This window comes from Fulmarus glacialis, unplaced genomic scaffold (assembly GCF_000690835.1).
Source record: "Fulmarus glacialis isolate BGI_N327 unplaced genomic scaffold, ASM69083v1 scaffold25146, whole genome shotgun sequence".
NCBI classification, from domain to species: Eukaryota; Metazoa; Chordata; class Aves; order Procellariiformes; family Procellariidae; genus Fulmarus; species Fulmarus glacialis.
In genome coordinates this window covers 1-22,279 of record NW_009219139.1, presented here as the reverse complement: position 1 = coordinate 22,279, position 22,279 = coordinate 1, and the positions used below count along the sequence as shown (strand labels likewise).

At 39.4% G+C, this 22,279-nt stretch overlaps 1 protein-coding gene across 1 annotated transcript; it reads right to left on the bottom strand.

Moving 5' to 3' along the window:
- Positions 1-3,577: 3,577 nt before the first annotated feature.
- On the bottom strand, positions 3,578-22,006 carry GMCL1 (germ cell-less, spermatogenesis associated 1; the record flags this gene model as incomplete). Its single annotated transcript, XM_009580268.1, has 13 exons — positions 3,578-3,706; positions 4,829-4,916; positions 5,126-5,271; positions 6,146-6,221; positions 10,929-10,998; positions 15,494-15,634; positions 16,112-16,202; positions 16,432-16,516; positions 16,685-16,750; positions 17,470-17,582; positions 18,071-18,168; positions 18,977-19,073; positions 21,883-22,006. Coding segments are annotated over 13 exons (1,324 nt in total), but the record flags the coding sequence as incomplete, so codon positions are not given.
- Positions 22,007-22,279: the final 273 nt, after the last annotated feature.

Sequence of the window (22,279 nt, the reverse complement as noted above, 5' to 3'; positions counted from 1 at the left end):
CACCTGTGTTAACCTGTGACCGCAGATACGCCCTTGGCTGTGGCTGTAAGAAAGGTTTTTATTGAACACTTTGAGAAGTTTGTGCTCCTTTTTGTCTCAAAGGGGATGAGCACCAGAGATGTTTGCTGTACAGTCTGATTGTAACCTCGGTGGGACTGTAACCTCACACCAAAATGTTGCCATGGGATGTTATGTGAATGTGTTTAAAATGAAGAAGGGAAGATTAAATCGTAACTATCGATATGAAGGGAAGATCAAATCTATTCTATGTAGGGAGAGATGGACAGACTGATCAACTTGACTTGCTCAGTCCTCTCTTTCCTCCAGTAAGAAATGCTGCTTTATGGATTTAGGATGGCTTTTGTTTTGCTTGGTTGTTCCCATTAGGATGCATTTTCTTTGCGCTCCTGGTGTTGTGCTGGCAAGTTCTCTGGCCACGCAGGCAGCAGGAGAACAGGGTCTTCCACTGCATCAACTGCTACGCTGGAGAGACTGACCTTTCCTCCCTGGCAATTCTCTCCTCGTTGGTACTTTGGGACAGGATTTTATCATTACTGCTTTTTTTTTTAAAAAAAAAAAAAAATACAAGCAGCAAATTATTGAGCCTTGCAAGAGGAATTTGCCTCTTCCCTTCTTGGAGTCAAAGGCTGTGTAGGGAGAAGCATCGTATTCAGTCACCCAAGATGTACGAGGAGTATCTGAGAGCACCCGAGGTGCACAGATCTCTGGCCTGGAAGCCCTCGAGGTAGTCTGACCTAAGGTAGTTGGTGCCTCTGTGCTGCGCTGTCTCTCATCAGGCAATCCAAACGTGCCCAGGCTATCTGAGAGAGATAAGAGGGTGAAAAGGTCCAGTGCGTGGGAGGGTAATGGGGAGAGGTGTAAAACAGTGACAAAAACCACAAGTCCCCATGCAACGGGTGACAAGGTACAAGACGGCAACAAAATAAACTGGAACGGGGGAAGCCTTCGTCCCCCACCTCACCACAATCTCCTCCCCTCCAGCAGATAAAGAGAGGAAAATACCTTCTTTTGACAGATCATTTTGCTTGCTCTGGTAGAAAAGCGGTCACTGAAGGCAAAAGAGGCGATTCCTGTCACAAGGTAATTTGGAGTAAGAAAGAGTCAAATCGTTTACCTTGTGACATCCCTGACAAGTCTGGACTCTTTTTGGCCTGAAGCAAAGAAAATGCATCTTAATGTGGGTGTTGGCTCCGTGCGGGGCAGGGGGAGTTAAATAAAGCCAAAGACTGTTCAGCTGCTAGCAGAAATGAGTGACTGTAGATTCACCTGATGTTATTTTGTGTTTACAATATTTATTTTTAGTAATTGACTGCAATTATATTATATATAGGCTTCCTTATTTTTGTACTTTTCATACCGTTTTCCTGAGTGTGGTGTTGTGCTTCTCAGCTCCCCTTTGCCACGATTGCTGCTCCTAGTCAGTGACAAATAAAAGAGAGAAAAAAAAAAAAACCAACCACCCATTTTCTGGGGTAAGTTGTGATGTGTTTGGGTTTCTATGCTTCTCTCACTCCTGCCCCCTGCACTGAGCCACTCCTTAGCAATCCCTTAGCAATGGCACCTGCACCACTGCCCCATCCCAAATCCCTGATCCTGTCCACTGGGAAGAAGGACCAAAGCTGGGAAGGGATTTGTTTCTTTGCACTGACAGTCCCTCCACAACCAGGAGGGCGAGGCAGGGCACAGGTAGGACCAGGACACCCACAGATCAAGGGAAGGAGGCGTTAATGTCTGGAAAAAAATATCCAGATGAGTTTCATGCAAGCTCTTGCTCCATATCCCACATCCTCATCGCGCTGCAGAGCGGCGGTTCCCCAGCAGCAAGGGCAGATGTGCAGGGGGGTGTCCCTGGCTTGTCCAGGGTGAGCAGGGGCTGTGGGTGGACTGGGAGCCAGCGGGGTGCAAGGGCAGCGCAGGATCGGGATCTGGACCTGAACGGGTCCTGCACAAAGCAGGAGCCCTGCGGCAGCTCAACCCATCACCAAAGCTTAGATTTCAACTCTGGCATTACATAAAACCCAGGTATTTTAATGTACTCTTCTGCCGTTAACAAGCAGCCCGTATTTCTTTCCACTTAATCAATGACAGTTTTAAAGTCTCAGTACTTCTAGTTTAAAAAAAAAAACCAACTGCTTACTTAAGTATCTAAATACCAAGTTCGATTCTGTAGCAGATGAACGCCCTAAAATGCTTCTGCCTTCTGCTTCCAAAGAAGTATGACACAACGCAAGATCATACAGAGGTGCATCCATGGGCTGAATCCAATAGAAAAAGCTATTCATGGCAGAAAAGGATAGACACTGGTGAGTATTCCACTTGAAATCTTTTATTGACAAGTTGCCATGTTTTTCCATCTTGCCTAACACATTTTTATCCTTGTTATAAAGTACAAATGGTTTTATACTTTTCTGACAACATTAAAAAAATAGGCTACTAAAGAGGCAAAATTCCCACTTTGAATCCAAAAATCCTGCTGTAAGAATTCAAAATTGCAATAGACAAACATAAAACCCAACACATACAAAGAACAAATAGAGTGTACCTCTTACACTTGACTCATTCGTCAAACCAACTGAAAAGGAATCTCTTGTTCCCAGCTCTTTCTTTGGATCCTGTGACCTTGCTTAACTGATGTGAAGTTTGTGTTAACACCTACAACTCAAAAGGCACTCAAAGGTCACAAGTTCCTGAGCTAAAAGGGGATATGTTCCCAATGTAACAGTTAAAACAAGTCACGAAAAAACGATGTTTAAAAACTGGTATTTGGTTCATGTGAGTATAGTAAGCATTCAGTAGAACCCTAGCTGAAAGCTGCTGCTGTAAAATAGACTCAAATGACGGTTAGTACATTAGAGTATTTTCAGTACATAGAAAAAAATAATTCACTTACGAGCATTCTTATTAGCAAATTCACGTGCTAAAAAAAAAAAAGAAAAAAGAGATAAATATTTGCTGCAACGTTAAGAAAAGCCCAAGAACAAGAAAGAAATGTACGTGTATGAGATGCAATAAAGGCTTAAAAACAAGCAGGTTTGAAAGTCTGTACAGTTAAATAACTAACAAAAGTTGACAGGCAACATTTACACAGATGTATTTGGCCCTAATGGAAAAGGACCGCAAAAATAAGCAGAATATGGTTCTGGTATTTACAGATCAGTTATTAAAAAAAGCCCAAAACCCACACTAACAAAAACCACACAACGTGTGCTCAGAATCTGACAGGTAAGTTCGTAAGATGTCATTTACACAAATTCCCTATTTCCAAGTTGGCTCAGTTTTCGCCCAGAAAAATAAAAGCGTAACATTTCTCAAACATGGAATGGCTACTGTCTGAAGATGCAGAACAGAAATAAAAAAAAAAAAAGGGATAACTAGTTTTGGCCTATATAATTTCTGATCATCTCTTCAGATATGCATAGGAGTATACTAAGGCCATATATATTTGCTACAGTGTAAGGCCTTTTTTGTTGTCAAAGCTCTGTGCGTCAGCAGGGCATTTAACGTAAAGCAGGCATACAGAGTTATAGAGGTGCTACTATATTCCACTGAAGAGGTCTCAGGTTTCCGAATTATCTAGCAGTGCCTCACTGTCAGCCTTCTTCTCTGGCGATGTGTACAAAAAGTTACAGCAGATATAGAGCGGGAAGATCAGGAGTGTACTGTCCAAATTCATTACTATCTCCTCCTGTAAAGCAAACACAGAGGACATTTGCATACTAAGTGATGCCATCAGAGGGAAGTGCATCAAAAAGCACACGAGGCTGATACTAACAGTCATTCTATAAATTTTAATTACTGTGTATTAAAAAGCAGAAGATAAAAAAAACCCAAGAGAGTAATTCACCTTCACCTTCAGTACATGTTTTATAATAGTAACACTGGTAGGATATTCTCAAAATGCTTAGAACTCTTTGACCCAGTGCTGCAAAACCTTCTGCATCAAAGATAACAGAGCCGTAAGAAATGGCTGAGCAAACTTTACCTTCAAGCATGCTGGAGAGAAAGGGAGACTTTTCTGCCATTATCAGTTTCAGGAGATTTAATCAACCAGGCAACCCATAGCAGTCCATACTTTAAAGCAAATTACAGTTTGTTGGTAGGAATTTTTCGGTTTTATTCTAGGAACTGGTTTTGGGGTAGCAAAAGTGAAACTTCATCCTACAGTAAGGATGGCATTTACAAGGAAAAGTTTTCTGTGTACTCACCATCTACATACGACTGCTGATTAGGATTTAAGAAACTTGATCAAGTCTTTCACATTCCTTACTAAATTCTGCTGTCACAGATGGGTGGAAATGGGCACATTCTCTTAAAAAAAACTCCACTCCTCTCTGAGACTTTTTTTTTTTTAACAGAGTAATAAATACCACCCTTGAACAATATGCAGACATTCTTTTAACTCTTCAGCTTACAATACAAGAGAGTCTTCAAACAAACTCCGAATTTGTCTCTAAATAAGCAGGAGCCTGATGGACGTATTATTCAGATGGGTAATCTCACCAGTGTTGGAAGTCTGGGAAAGCAAGCAGTCATCCAGTAGAAAACACACTAACAGCTCATAGCTTCAGCAGCACCATGGGAACTAATTTCACTATTATCAACTCGAATGAAATCCACGCTATCCTACTGTAGTTACACTTCACAAATTAGCTTAATCTTCCACTACCTATAAAAGGAACACTTGAAATCCCACATAAGCAATGACAACAAGAAGAACAACTCCTCTTCAAAAGCAATGTTGACAGCATTTTTTCATGTCTTGGACTCCACAACTCAAGTTCAAGAGCTGAAAAATCCACAAACATACCTGGTCCTTCTCAAGGGCTAGGATCTGATATCCTGTTGTTCTACTGTAGATAATTTTCCCACTGCTATCAAAAGAGGCTAGACGTAACCTAGGGATATAACAACAGTTATATTACTTAGTCTCCCACAACTTAGTTTTTCCAGCACAAAGCGTTTCTCCCAAGGAGACAGAATAACATTTTCAAACATAACTAACTTGGTGGCAACAAAATTTAATGCAAGCGCAGACGGAAAGACTTAGTTAAGGTAAGACATTTTAGCATACACCACAGGGTCCGCCTTCTTGGTTATTGTTTACCTGAAGGCTATGTTTCTCCGAGGCTGCAGACTGACTGATCCACTGCATGGCTGATTCAGCGTATTCCGTTTGAAAATGATGTAACGATTTGTATAAGTAACAAGAAGGTCAAAGCCAAAGTTGAACCCAGTCCACCGCCAGCAGTACTGAAGAATGTAAGTTAAAAAACAAACAAACTAGTCTGAGTATTGGCTACAACATGAATGATAAGTACCACTTCTCCAACAAATCGAACTTGGGAATGGGATTCTCAGCTACAGAGATGTACGGTGGATTCAGGGATCCTTGCCAACACCTATTTTAAACATAAGACATGTTGGTAGGCAACCACTCACTTTAGCAGCCAACCTTTGCAGACAGATGACTACGTGAGACAAGCTTAGTATCAGCTGCCTTCCAAACATACAAAAATACATTTAACACAAGTAGATCTAAAATACTTATGCATTCTAGTAACTGGTGCTGTATTTCTGAGTAGCACTTAACTACATGCTTAAAGCCCTCCTTGGAGTACAACATCCTTATGTTAAGAGACTTCAATGGGAAAAAAAATCATGTTTCCTGTTTTTTCACACGACCTGTTACCTAAAGACAACATATACGTACATGGAACACACAGGGGTTCTGGCTGTGGCTATTACACATTGTATCTAGAAAGCTTCCTTTTCCAGTTAAAACAAAAAAGACATCAGTGATCAGAGCTGTATTTTAACTGTATGTATTTTACAAGTCTCAAATGAGAAGTCATGGCTACGTTCCCTCCTTTCACACACTAAAAGTTTTTCCAAACATGGGCTTGCTTGCAGCGCAAGAGCACAATTAAAACACTAAGTCCTTATTCATCGCAGAGACAGCAAGCGTTTTCATCCTTCTAGGGAGAACAAAATAATTTCTTTAACGTACCATCTCCATTACATCTTTTTGATGCAGTTTGACAATTAAGACCTACGTGTTTTGAAAATACCTAACATGTCTAAGACATGTCAGCTATGCACAGGCTTAGCCACATGCCATACTTACATCACCATCCTTTGCAAGTTTTCGACCACACCTCATGCTGTTTCCTTCCAGTTCCTCTTTATTTATTTCTCGAGGCCTACAAAAAAAGTGCATCTTTAAGGACACTTAAACAGCTTTGTATGGTACTTTAACGTGGGAAAGATGAACAGACCCGAGTAAATTGGTCTGAACACACAACTGACCCTTCTCTGAGCAGAGGTTAGACTAGATGACCTCCCAGGATATCCCTTCCAACCCAAATTATCCCATGAACATCCAACTACTCTACAAAACACCAATATAAACCTCAGTTAGGTAGGACTTTTACAAAAGAACCTTTCCAGATAAGAAAATAATAGCTGTTGCAGTGACATACATTCACCAATCCTCCTAAAAAAGCTAAGTCCTTTTTAAACACAGTAGTCCCGACTTACTAGGCACAAACGTACATGAGTGCTACTGCTAAGAAACAGCTGCAGGACTCTGCAGAACAGCAGTGCTATGAAAAAGCACCCGCAGAGACACTGTGAAAGATTTCTCAAGTGGCTGGTTATGCAACTTGTCTAAGAAAAGTTTACCCACAGTGATCATGAAGTGCCACAAGCCTCTTGATTCTGTCATCCTATACCAACATGAACTTGTTTCACCCAACAGTTTCCACTGGCGCTTCCAACACGTAGAAAATCTTGCAGAGCCAGCATAAGTAAAATCAGTCCCAGTTTTGCAGAGGTATGTTACTCACTTAACTTTAGACACGATTACATCATTAATCAAATAAGCAACCATTGCCAGAAAGTCTTCAAGTTACACTGAGGACAAACGTTTAAAGTGAGTATTATAAATCACAATGAAAGGCAACCCCCGCCACGCAAGTTAAATTATAAACCCACAATATCAAACAATATACTTGAAGCTATATAAGCAAGAAGAAATGCAGCATCTGTTCTCTTTCTACTGTACACACACCACAAGAACTTGCGGCTATAGCTTTTACGAACAAACTCAGTCTGTGGTCTTTTCGCCCCGTTTCTGTAAAAAACAATCCTGGAAGATTAAGTATTTTAGGAATAAGTTAAGCAAATAAGCTAATCATGCTAACCAAATTAATCCAAAAACCTCCTATGTGCTTTTTCCACATCTTCTAGCTGAACTGGTTATGTAGCTGACCTAAATTCAGTAATGGTGATAAAAGATTTATTTCTGTTTAATTAGTGACAAATTCCACAAACATTAGTACATAATGTTCAGACAGACATTAGTATTCCCCCCTCTCAGTTCCTCGAGCAGCCTCAGAAGATGCAAAACTTCCAGCTTTAACCACTTACACTGGCCTACCATATGCTTAGTGAACAGTCAAGTTATTCTGTTTCATTCTTAAAGACTGCCAAAGAGACTATTAGAGTAGAAACGATTCCAGTCATGGACTTGAAAGCTCTGTCTTGCATCTGCCACAGAACAAATGTTTAATTAAAAAAAAAAAAGTGATCCACTTTAGCACAACAAGTAAACCTTGAGCAGCTACAGTTCAAAGTCACAAACTCCAGTATTACACTAAAAAATTCTCAAATTCTGAAGAGTGAATAAACAGTTTAGTCCTTTTAAATGCAAACTACGTAAAGTAGAAGAGAAACATTTTCTTCTCCTCTCTAAAGTTACCAAAAGAGCAAACCACATCACGCATTTCAAAGCAATATAATTTCCATATTGGCAGTCCTAGAATAAGCAGGTGCAATTATGCTACGCACCAGGTGGGATATGAAAATAGAGCCTTACTTCAGCTCACTGGGAGTCAGACTTCACATTTCATTCAGCTTACTAAGTTTGCATCCTTATCTCTAAGGAAAAAAAACGTGTTAAGATACCGATACAGGCAGTAAGTGTGAGAGGAAGGGCAGCAGATCTGGACAAAAGTCTTATAAAATCTTAATTCTTTTCTTTCAGCTACAGGTTGGTCGAATGTCCAGAATATTTGCTTTAATACAAAGGAACAGTTGCATGTCTTCCCTTCTAAGACACGAGTTACGACACAGGCATCTCACTGCAGGGTGGCACTACAGCTTGCCAGTAGAATACAGAGAAGCGATCTCAGGACTTCAAATAACATTTATCTTCTCAGAGATTGCATGCTGCGGATTAGCGACATTACAACCGAACTGCATATAACTACAGGGAAGCATTCCAAGCATGCATGCGCGCGTACCCCCCTACCATCTCCCTCCCACACAACTCCAGAGAACACCCTGTTCAAAGACAATTAGTCCATTATTGACTATTAAACAAACAGTAACCTGGATGCTACCTTGAACCATTAAGTTTGTGAACTACTAAAGTCAGAAGCTAAGACACATTGAGAAGAAACACTACATCTCACCCACTTCTTACCACTGCCATTAATGAAAGACCTTGGCAATGAATGCCAGAATAAGAGACTCGGACAAACAGATGTCTACTGTTAAGTAAAACTTTCTCTGCCTGAGATTTTCAGTTTTAGCTGTCTTTAAAAAAAAAAAAAAAAAAAGCCATACTGCAAAAGAGAAAACTAGACAAGCAAGAAAAACATGGAAAAATAATCTGCTCATTCCAAGAGTCACTGAAATAATCAGCACTGTAGTTGAACATAAAAGTTACTCATTTTAAAAGCTGGTATGATCCCCATCATCTTCACTTCAGTTTTGTATGAGAGCTTACTTTTTCAGAAGCATGTATATCTGATGGCTGACAATTAAACTACTCTCACTGCATTACAGTGAGCTACCAAAAGACATCAAAAATAAGCAAATACACGGTCTTATCTTGTGTCAGAATTTTGATGACTATGTTAATACTCACTTTCATATTAACTGTGGTTCCCATACGAGCTAGAAGGTAATGCACAATGTATGTTCGTCTACTGTTAGATACTTCAATGACAGCATTATAAGAAAAGTCTTCCCAAGAAAGCAATAGTATCAGAAACAAGCTATGACCACCTGACATTACTCTTTAGGAGCTGAAATGATGAGATTCATGATTACATACTTGACCTCTACCATTTTCTAAAGCACTGCTATTGATAAAGAGAACCACTTCTTAAAGATCTTCTTAAGACCAAAGTCAGAGTTTTGGGGATTTTTTTTACACTATTACATGATAACATGAAATGGAAGTAATTAAGGAAATATTTCCTATATAATATGCAATTAAGCCATGGAAGCCACTGCCACGGGGTGTTAGAGCTAAAGCATAAGCTGTTTCAAACCAGAATTGCACGTATTTAAGAACAGGCCTATTGGTGGTGGTCGTTCAATAACGATCCAGCCAAAACCTCCAGGTGGAAAATCCTTAACTACTCACTGCCAGAGAAGCACATCAAGAGAACACTCACTCTTCACTTTAAAGGAAGATGGGAGATTTGTAACTCTACCGCTGAAGGCTGCCACAGTCTGCATGGCCTTTGGTTCAAATCAGGACAGTGGTTCTCACGCTTTTCCGACTGCAATTAATAAGTTAAGCCTACCATTGCAATTGAACATGCTCATCTTCAGAACGGCAAATGCTGGGCTAACAGAACTGATGGAAGAAAATAAAGAAGTTGGTTTATTGGTTTTTGAAAGGTAACAAACATTTTGCAGCTTCCTGACCTGACATTCTCCAAAAGCACACTAAGATCTAGGAGAGAAGACAAAGGCAGGAACAACTTCCCCAGTTGCATTTTGCCATAGGTTCAGTATTTAGAAAGAGATCAAGGGACCTGGCTCAATGCAACGTGGCAAAAAGCAAGCAGAAGGAAAGGAAACAGTTTGCGATCACACGCATACATGTCACATACATTAAATCAACATGCCTCGCTGCCCAAGCCACCACCGACAACCCTTGTTAGGCACAGACTCAAGAAACGCAACTACGCAGTACGCACGCTGACACCAGTCAGGGTGTTACACAAAGTACAGCTACATGCAAATCTTTGAGAGGGCACAGAAACATGGTAGTTGTCATGGAATTTCCTCAATGGCAATGCAATGCCAACACAGTGCAGCACATGGTCTAGGAAGGAGAAAAGATAGGATATAAAATAGGAGGATTACGGAGAGAACAGGGTCTTAGCAGTGGAGAAGGATGCACTGGTTGGGAAAAGCTGGAGGTGCTGGCAGTGAAGAGAGCTATCAAACAGAAATGCTGGGTGGGGGAAAGGCTGTGAAATTAGAAGGGAATGAGGCGAACAGGTCACAGGATGCCAAGCCCTGCTGGGTGCTGGGCCCTCGCTCGCTGCCTGGGAGGCTAGGATGGGAGAGGCAGGAACAAAGGTTAGCGCGCAGTAATCCCCACATAAACAAAAAATGACAAATCGCCTTCTACACCAATACAGTTAGTTACACCGCACCACAACCTCTTGCCCACCTAGCCCAGGGAGGAAGGAAGCAGGACAGAAAAGGCTTCTTCTCCATCTGCAGTACTTTTCCTAAAACAGTCCTTAAAATGGAAGGCTAATAAGTTACTCTTTCACAGCCTCAACACGTATTTCAAGGCAAACTACCGGTGAGAAGCATTAACCAACATAAAAGAAAATACAGAACATCCCTCCCCAGCGTTTACCTCTGGTCGCACTATACAAGTTTTCTAGAGTTCTGCTGTTTAAAGGACAGGAGATCAGCCAGCCCAAGGGAACAGACGGCTCCACAGAGAACAACAGAGTTTAAAACCACTGAAGTATGCTTTCCCCCCCGCTCTCCTTAATGTAAACTCCAAAAGTTAATCATGTCAGAATTTACGAGAGGAAGGTTTCTAATTTAAGAAAGAAAAAAAGGAAAGCCTGTAATATACCTACCCAATATCATTGTCTTGTTCTGCTCTGAGCATGGCAAACCACTGCTGTTTGTAAACAGAGGACAGCCATTCTAAAATTAAAAAAAAATAAACAAGCTTGGTGTTGTCTTTGGAGCTGGGAATGGGGATGTTCATAAACATTTGAAATATAGAAATAAAATTACATTGAAATAATAAGGTTACACTTATTAACTGGATGGCCTATGCAAACCCACCACCTGATAACGCACTTGTGTTATTCATCTCCAGGCCTCAACTACAGAAGAAGCGGTACAGATAAAAATCAACAACTAACACGAAGTAACTCAGGACTACATTCGTCTTATCAAGCATTCACGATTGCCAGAAGTGATGCAACTCAACACATTTTCTCGGCGCACAAAGTTCTGTTAAGCCAAGGAGCTTGTTAACAAGCTCTTGGGAGAAGATGCTGCTTTCTGAATCCCCAGCAGAATTCTACCCAAGTTAAACAAGAAGAAAACAGAATCAAAGTATAAAGGAAATAGTGACTTATCACGGATATGGTAAAAACAAACAGAAATTGTCCCCTACTAGGAATAAACATAAATCATGTCTTCCTCTGAGAACACCATAAATTAATACAGCCGATAAAATCTTTAACAGTTGCAACCAAGAGATAAAACAGAACAAAAACTAATAGCTTGTAAATCAGTTACACAAAAGGGATCAGAGACACCCAAAAGCACAGTATGTAAGTTCTTCTTAGTTAAGATAACGAACAGGGGCAAGTATGCAAGGTCACATACGAGAACAAACTCTATGGAGGACTGGACTGGGATGACAGGAACAGTAAGAACCACTGTTACCACGAAAACAAAACAGGTAGTTGATGAAGATGATAGAAGGGAGAAGAAGTGAGATCATAGTGCTGAGATCGCCTTAGAAGTCCCAGATGCAAAAATTAAAACCAGCCCTTGCCCTACTAACTCTAGAGTTAAGGTTCAGACTGCGATAGGACCAAAATAGGAATTAACCAAAGCACAACAGAAAGTATAAAAATGGTTTAAGGAAAACTACACAGGTTAGGAACAGAGAATGGATGTGCTGGAAGGAAAAAAAATGAAAATCAGGAGATAGAGCATCTTCTCTATTTTTGTATATGTACATATCTATTTCATACCTCATATTTCAACTGTAGTTCATCTGTTAATTTGTAAACATTAAGAGGGAAAATACTGTTTAGGAAATGTTCAGAAGTTACGAGGTAAAACAGAACAATGAACACTTCGCTTACAGACAGACACATCATGTATTTCTGTCTCTTACACCTTCTCTATGCAAACAAGAACAGACTCCCTGTTGTGAACTCCTAATACAGTATTTCAGTTTTCTCCTGCAGGTCCTACACACACACAGGTTATTAAAAAAAAAAAAAAAACAAAAACCAAACCACCATTTCTTTCAACTATTCAACATGATTGCCTTCTTTACCTCCCTGAGAACAATTTCATCTAGAATAATCTAAACGGCTTAGACTACAATACAAACTACCCAGCAATTTCCACGTTTGTAGACTCTCTCAGGTACGATGCAATCACCTCAAATACGGGATGCTGGCAGCCAATAATCTGTTTGAAAGCACACCACCAATATTTATCTAAGCCTCCTTTTAAATGACGAGCAAAAGTTCCTGATCTTAACACAGCTTTTGGCTACAAACTGGCATCAACAGATTACAAGGGCTATCAAGTATTAAAATCTAACAGCACTTCATTACACACATAGAGGTCTCCGCATTATACTCTTCTTTCTTTCCCGCTCTCCCAGTTCTCTTGGAATTCAAACTTTTTTCTTTTTTAATTAATAATCAGTGGTAGAGCATAAACATCAGATACTCTTCCTGCACTAACCACACATTGTCATCACACTACCTTTCCCACTGTACGACTACAAAGCGACCAAGCCTGTTTCAGCATTTATCACAGCTTATGAACTGGTTAACTAGGAAAGAGTAAACATTTTGCTCTCTAATACCTTGTGAACTAAGTGAAAATTACACATTCTTTTTCAGTAAGCACAAGCAAATCAGCCTCAAAGCTGCAATTAATCTTGTAACAATTTAAGAAACATTCTTCCTCTGACGTACGTAGATAGAAGACTTCTGGGTTTGAGTACAAACACAAAATTTATCCACTGAAGAACACCAAGAAAAGGCTGCCCATCACAGTTCTGGTAAGTGATAACAACAGCAACACTGAGAGAAGGAAATCAAGCTTAGTACTGGCAAATTTCTGGTTTGCAACATCTTATTCACATGCTGACAAAGCCACTTCACAAGGAAATAATCCACTGTTCTGCTGCGTCATCATTAAATTAAGGATCTAAAGGGTCATTCACCCAAAGTTATCTTATTTTGTATTACAGAGTGAAGATGCCTTGCACTTAGATTATAATCTGTACCAATATCAGTCTTAAGTAATATGGATTGTATTTACTTTATACATCACTTAAGCATATAAAATATCACATATCAAAGATCAGATCTGTTCTTCCAGGATTTTTATGCGTAATATAAAATTTTATCACTTGCTCGAGGTCAAGAACTGCCCCACCTACTGGACATAACCGACCAAAGCATTCCTCCAAACTGCACCTCGGCTCCACGCAGCAGTCCGTAACGCACTACCTCCACCTGCTGTTCAAAGAACACTTTTAAATAGACATTTTGAGCACAGGATAACCGAGTTCCTTCATATTTTACTTTGTCAGAACTAGTGCAGAAGACAGTCTCTCCTCCATCTATTCAGGCATTCATTTCAACCAGAACCAGGAGCAGCGAAAGCCAGTACATTTAAGCAGTAGTAGTAGTCCACTTTCACTCAAGGGATTGAAAGATTTCTAGCGAGGAAAGGCCCCTACCCCCTCCCCACAGGTACCCCCTATCACAGAGAGTCATAATTCAGCTTCCGACAGCTGCATTCTTCAAACATTCCAAAGTATGAGAAAGAGGTGCTCAAAGTTATTCAGACATTCAGCTACAAAGAGCAACTAAGCCATTATTTCTGGCAGAGACAGGATACAGCAGTACAAGAAAGACAAACCGAGTCAAGCGATGCTCACTACATCATCTTAATGGCAAGGAAAGTGTTTTAAAAGCGTCTAACAATTTGATCAGGCTTCAAAAGAAATATCCTGACAAGTCTGTTTTGGCATTATATCATCGTGTTGACATCTATGGCAGCATGAAGGAAAAAGCCAATGTGAGATGAAAAAAAAAATTTTAAGTTTAGAGGAAGATAGCAGTGTAACTCAAAGACAGGTTAAATATTTATGTATGGCGAGAGTCCAAAGCGACCCCCCTACAAGTATGGACAGATGACAAGAACACAGTTGTCAAGAAGTTACAAAGAAGAGTGATAAACAGCTCAATAAAAGCAGTCTTAATTAACCTTTGGCAATTACACCTAAAAATAGACATCACAGGGACACAGATGAATGGATAGTTATACTGTGGACAGATATTAAAAAAAAATAATCAAAGCTGTGTACATGAGAGCTAGGGAAAAAAAAACTGTCAGAGAGTTAAGATGCAAAATTCGATGCTGAGATTCAACTATGATAAGGGAACATTGAGCAGAGTGAAATATGGAGCAAGGATACCAGGAGCCAAATTCAAAGGCAGAGCACGAGAAGTCCAAACACTGTTACAAGGAGCACAACTAAATAAATATTAAAAAAAAAGGAAAAACAAGGAGGGGCAGGTGTTTCACATGATAAAAGATATGAATGATAGTAGAAAAACTTTTTCAAGTGAGAGCCCAACTTCATAACTCACTTCCAGGCTTATTCATCTATCACCAGCCAGGTTTACACAGCTACCAAGCAAAGAACAAAGCCTATCTGAACTCTGACTTCAGCAGCAAGATGAGAATGGGGCTTTTTATTTTCCAATGATAATGTAATGTTAATAGCAGTAATCTATAATAACATTAAATGGCATTTCACTGCTTCAAAAAGCACCAGGACCTAGAATGAGGATGTATTTTATACAAGTCAAAATGCAAAAATAGGACAAGAGCGGGATACGTAAATACCCTATCTCCTCCAAAACCACCCTAAATATCTGTTAGTAAACAACACTTTGAAGATAGGAGAAGAGTTCACAGCATCTTGCGCTTTTGGTTTTCATTTTCAGGTATTATTCCAAATGCTATCAAAACTACCCAGCTCTTTTTAGAAAGATAATAGCTAGAAAACAGTTGAGTCACAGCAAGTTTTGCTCTCTTAAAAGGAAAAGGGTTTTTCCATGTCTGGGGCTCTGGGGTCACTTAAACGCTGATAATGTACTATGTATTGATTATAGAGTATTTTGATAAACTGACTGATCAACAAAATGCTTAACACACCTACGTGTGTGCCTATTAAAACTTTTACGCATGTAAATTTAATATTCAGCTTCTGCTGGATCTTAAGCCACAATTTACACGTTGGAGATAAACACGTGAGTGAAAAGACCAGTAAATGCACCTAGATCTTCCCAATTACTCTAGTGTAGGACAGGCTAGGAAAGGCACACAAAACTTGGTCAGCTGAGTACTCACTCACCTGAGGGTATTAGGGAGTCTCTCTCAATAATTCTGGCTGATGCCAAGTCACTGATGATATACTGTAATCTCAAGTGTGTGAACACTGACAGGAAAGCATTCCCCTGTTCTGATTCCAGGAATGCAATGTCATCCTCAAAGTCTGCAAGACAGAGCACCTGTATTACAATTTGTTTTCCTAAATATTTTCCAGACCCTATTTATATGTGAGTTTTAACTTACTGATCAGAGGAAGTTATTATGGACAGGCAAATCATCTTTTGCAGCTAAAATTAAGAAATTACTTACATTCAAATCCTTTCAGCAGAAATGTTAGACCAAACTTTTCCTCTTTTGAAACACACTAGTGCCTTCTAGTGAGAAGGCAACAAAAGCTTATCCTAACTGAACAATAGCAAAAGCAACAAAGCAAAAATAGTGACCATGTCTGCTCACTTGAAAACGTGGGGACAAAACAGTTGAAAAAGCTATCCATGTTGAGAATCTGATGCCGGGGACTGCTGGCAGAGGCAAGCCTCCCCAGAGAAAACGGGAGGAAGTTTGGAAGCAGAGGAAGACTACCGTGTTTTACTTCTAACCAGCATCTTCCACAACCCAAGGCCATGCCAATTAATCCTACCTTTCCTACGCTTGGCAAACCAGGCATCAGCTTCGGTTAAGAGTTGTTTCAAAGACCCATTCCAAGAAGGCACTAGCTGAAGGAACATCCACTAGGTAAAATAAACAAACTCTAGTGAGTTAATTGAAGAAGTTTTCAAATAAATAATACATGCATTATCAAAGGGACATTTTCATAATGCATTTATTCCTACAAGGATTCTGATACTATATTTAATACTTCCAGTAAATACCAAAAAGGCTAAAATTCTCATCGCATTACAAATCAACTACTCAGGAATTCAACTTCATAAAGCCCCAGCCAGCCCCTTTGCTAAGTACCTTTTTGAGAGCAGTATACACATCCATTTCCACTTGCATTACAAATAGGTTAGAAGAGCTAATCAGCTGTTTCATGAGGTTTATGCTGAAAAAAAAAAAGTCAGTAAGAGTTCTGTGAGACAATATAGACAAAAACAAGAAAGCAAGCTAGGTAACCAGCAGCCATCAGTAGCCTAGAAAGTCATTTGTAGTGAGCTATATACTTTGGAAGAAACTGTACTTCATCACTCAAAGTTAACTGAAGCCTGAATACCTGAGTTCTTTGAAGAGTTCAACACTCTGGTGAGTCATCAGGTTATTCAAGAGCCACTCAAGGCACCTGGATTAAAAGCAAGGAGTTAGTACCTTCATTTTTTTCTTACATATGTCAACATTCCCGCAACAGTTGCTCGGGCTCACAAAGCCTCATTATGTACCGCATGATTTTGAAATACTGCTTTAACCCAAGACATGAATGCATAAAAATATGAAAAACAGTTATTTCAAAAACATGAAGGTTACCATAAAATCTTCCAAACTTTTCTGTAACTCTTAAAATTGCATTTAGTTCCTCTCAAGGTACAGTGAAAGCTAAATTCAAAGTACTATTACTGCCACAAAAAGCTCTGAGAACACACTAATTCACAGCAGAAGGAAGCAGTTAGCACTAACCTCAGCATTCTGCTCCCAAATGTAATTATCCCTCCTAATTAAGATAAAGTTAAGCTTAAGTTCTGAATATTAAAGCAGCTTTGCGATAAAACAGTCCGTGATCACCAGTATTATTTCATTGTCAAACTGAAAACCAAACATATTGTCTTTACTAATATACTTCAGTAATTAATTCATTCACAGCACAGGCCAATTAATCTACCATAACCTACACCAATTTTAAGGCAACTGATTATAGCAGAAACTCAAAAACCAAATAGGACAAGCACAGCCCAAGTCAGATAGCTTAAAAAAAAAAAAAAATTAACTCGGGCATTATTTTACTGTTTGTAAATTCACACTTTTAATTAGCAATGTACAAAGCAGCTTGGAGAAAGTAATTCTTACTTTTTCTTCACAGAGTCTAACCCGTATGTCCCCGCTGAATTATAATAACCACACACGGTTTTTGCATTAATAGTTTCCTTCATTGTTTCACCACATTGCTGGATTAAGCCATCCTGTGGGGAGGAAAAAACCCACAAATATTCAAAGTTTTAATTTCCCAACAGGAATTGTCAAAGATTGTGCAGTTCATACAAATTTTCATGCCTGAACAATTACCAAAGTCACACATGCTACAGTGACCTACGCTGTGCTACCCAGAAAATTTAAACCAACATACCTCAGAAAAATAGATTTTTCTTAAGAATATATCACGTGAAAGAAAAACTTAATGAATACCTTCAGGGTAGAACAAATGAGCTGTTGTTAAAATATTTTAATCTACTTCTAGATATGATTCTCAAGGCAGCACTTAATATTACAATTGAATCTTAGTCATAGCATTTTTAAGTAAAACCACTGCATTATGTTTGGGTTTTTTCCCACTTAGTCTGAAAAGATGATTCATTTCTCTGGGTGAAACAGTACATGCGTGTGAGTATATTATGAACTGTTATCTTTATCTGAAAAGAAAGCATAAAAATATTGTTTATTTATTACTTACAAGCTGCAGCATGCAGGCTGCTGCTAAAAGTGCAACTACTCGACTGGGTTTTATTAACACATCATCTCTATACAGTGAGCCAAAAGCCACCTGTAGAGCTGAAAAGAGTACAAGTGTCAAACAAAGATAGGACATTAACATGGATAACTGCACCAACCAGTGCACCAACCAGCACACATTCTCTACAATCTTATTTGCTCTGGATAAAAAGCTAGTGTTTACCAGCCTAAGCACACACATAAACAGAAAACACAAAACACGGCATTAACCAATAAAATACAGTCCTTTTCGCTATTTAAACAAAATATTCATCTTAAAACAGCCACCAAGTCACACCACAGAGCAATGCGGAGAGCAGTAAAACCAGATACAAAGAAGCTAAACCTCATGATCCTTCTCTGCAATTGATCACTAGCATAATGTTGAGATATTACTATGATGTTGCAAGTTTCTATGTAACTCTTCTGAAAAACACTACTTCTTCACTCCGTGGTGCTTGGAACCACAGCAAAACATTCTGCCACCTCACATCGGTCCCCTGCGAGCACTCCACTCGGTAGCTTTTCAAGACCAGACAGATGAAGATGTGATTCACACTAACACTTGGATCTCCACAAGAGCTGCATACATTGATCTCAAGAGCCCCGATGCCAAAACAACAGGACAAGTGGTTACTTTTCAGCTGCACTTCCCGACTCAGAGGTACAAAAATGAATTCACCTCTACTGGTGACCCGAATTAAGCTCAAAACTGAATGAGCACAGAACTCATTCTCTCAAGTTTCTTATTTACTAGTTTGAAAATTATTCTTTCAAACAAAAAAAAAAAAATTTCAGTTATTTTTTGTCAGGTTCAACCTAACCTTTACCTTCAGAGTTTATGTTAAAATAAAAGGTTCCCATTTACCTTCTATATCAATATTTTGGTCAGGAATCTCCAACTCTATGATGTTCATGCTAGATTCCTTCCAAGATCCACTGAACATACTGGAAAAGTAGCCTGACTATATGAGGGAAGATGAGAGAAAAAGAACTCAAGTAAGAGATTTCATTCAAATTAAAACTGTCAAAAGCAGAACATGGAACAAAAAATGATTAATATTTACCTTTATGCTGGACAAAATGTATTAAGGGAACTTTTCACAAGCTAAAACATTCTGACATACTTGAGAAAGGGCTAATTATAGTTGCTCTATTTCTGAAAGTGAAAACGCGTATAGAAAATTTGGACTACATGTCTGTGATCAGAGTAAGTAAAGAGCTTTAAAGGGCCAGAAAAGCCACATAAGCTCTTTTCCCACAAACCACACCACCAATGGGGATATAATTAGTCCAAGAATTAAGTCCTTAATGTTACCGGCGGACAACAAATCCTGCAGGCATTAGGGAATGCCAGTTGGGGTACTGAGGGCGGGGGGGAACGCATGCAAGACATACAAATTAATGTACAAGGTTGTAGTCTCATACCAAGGACACATACACATACACCATTTATGTAAATATACCTTTTATTATAAAGTGTAAGGCATATAAAACTAGAATTTGATAGGTTTCCATCCAAATGAAGTGAAATACACTGCTCTACTAGGATTCATGATTTTCCTTCTCAGCAGCAGATGTGCCCATTATGAGATGCTATCACTCACTGAAGTTTACCTGAGAGATCAAAAAAATAAAGTCTATTTGTACAGCACCATATTCCCTGACCTCTTAACTCAGCATTTCAACTCAGGGCAGCAAATAACATACAATCCAATTTTGATTTTATTTGATTATGTAACTATTTCTATACCTTCGGCATATCCCCTAACTATGATGACATACAACACACTACTCTCAAAACCAGGACCTTATTCATCTTACCAATCCTCATGAGGCTACCTTAGCTTTGCCATGTAGATCAACTCCTCAATTTCATGAGAATTCATTTTAGTAAACAGTATCAGAAAAAGGAAATCCTCCATTTCTGCCATTCACGGGTAGAGCAGCACCTTACTGACATTTATCAAACTAAATGCAGTAACTTGAGAGACTAGGGAAACAGAAACATTTGGACCGACATAGTCTGCTCAACAAGGCAGAGGAGTCATAATTTCACTAAGAGAGAGTTATTTTTAACATCCCAAAATATTTTACCTAGAGTAACACAATTCAAATGACAGAGCATGAATTGAAATAGAAATCTGACTTACGAGAACAGTTAACTTAACCACAAAATTTCATCTCACAAGAACATCCCTTGTACAACAAGGCCTCTACAGAACAAAACTGCAATTTCCAAAGTCTGTTGAAAAGCACCCGTGGAAGTGATTTAATATTCAGTTTTAGTCATCAATCCACACTAAGTTTTTAGGACTAGCTTCATGAACTTGAGACATAGCAACAACAGAATCACACAGACGATTAAAAACCATCATCGCCAACAACAGTCTAAGGACGCACCAGCAATGTGCCCACCCTGTTCATGCTGCACAACGCACGTCTGACTGTCCAACCCACTTATAACCTCCCTTCGTTATAGAGTCAAAAGCGAGCGGACAATTACAGCTGTGTCTGCCAGTGTCCTCCCTGGTCACACACCCCCACTGTTCTATCCAGAGATGGCTGCCACTGGTCAACCTTGGGCTATACACAAGTGACTTTCCTGCCCTCATTTTATGCTCTTTAAAAGGTTCTAACGCATGTAAAAGGCTTCTTCCTACAAGAAAGCAATGAAATTTCCCTCACTGTGGCCAATGTAAGTAATTGCTGTACCTGCACTGGAATCATGGCTTTAACACAACAACAAAAAAATCAAGAATTCGCTTCTACCATCACTTGTTACACCAAAGAAACTGCATTCAGCCTGCTGAGCATCCCACAGTGACATCTCCACCTTCTAACACAAAAAACTGCTCTGTGTTTGACTACAGCTAACAAAGAAACACAAACATGTTTTCAGGTATAGTACCTGACGTTACTTTCTCTTCTCGCTTCAAATAAATTGCTTCCAAGGTTAGACTCCCGCTTTAAAGTTAACGGCACAACTGCATTAGACATTTCAAGACAAAGCCACAGTTTCTCCCCACTTCTGTCACAGGAAAAGTAATAAAGAGAACAGACAGTAAAGATAACAGTACCTCTTCACTCCCAAAACACAAAAAGTAACACAAAGAACTTCACCTTAATACAAGCCCAAAATAAAATGCTTGTAGAAACAGCATCTTTTTTGTAGGTACGCACTAAGATTTATTCCTTTTTACAGCTTCTGCGCATACCCTTCTCATGCAGTAGCAAGAAAGCCTTCATCCAAGGATGAAGGCTGCATAACAGAGACCCAGCTTCAGCAATTTCACTTCAGGTTCCTACACTTGAGCCCCAATGAACAGTAAAATTGAACTGGGTTAGCACATGCTTTACAAATCCATTCTGGAAGCGCTCTCTTTGCTCTGCAATGATATTAACATCGCAGGAGACTCTCAGCCATTTGTTTAGCAAACAAGAACATGTTCTCAGGACATCAAAAGACAATGTTCAGGACTGTTTTCACACAGGATGCGCCAAGGTTAAGACGAGTAGATTAAAAAAATTAAATAGCAAGAGACAGAAGCGAAGAAACTTTTCAAACACGAAGCTACAGCTATGCTTCCCAACATTACCATCAAAAGCACAACACAAGTTGTTTAACTGTTTGCATCCACACAAAGAGTGATAAGTCAGAAATATAAGGGGGGAAAAAAGAAAATAAAAAAGTGCAAGTCACACTTAACATTTACCAGATATTCCTGTATTAAAAATACAGTTTCTATTGTGAGTAAGAAAGAAGCCGCTTACCTGACACAAATATATCTTATGCAAATTCCACTCCTCTCCCAGAGCACAGATTTTGATATCACTGTTCTCCCCATTCAAAAACAGAGTCTGATAAATATACTTAGAAGTGCTTTTCAATTTTTTCCTATACAAAAAGGCAAACAGAGACACACTCCTTCAAGTTTTTCTGTTACAGAAGAAACACTAAGTATAAAGTACTCGACAGGGATTTTTTTTTCTCCCCATAATGGATTGACCTCCCCCCCGGCATTGCCCCCATGACTTCCCTGTTCTTGTTTACGGCAGCTGCTTGGGACCTTTCCAAAGCAAACAAAAAACTAACCCCTGGCCCAGGCCCACCACCAACCAAAAACCTTTTCCCTCCACCTCCCCCCCACCTCCTTCCTGCACGACAAGC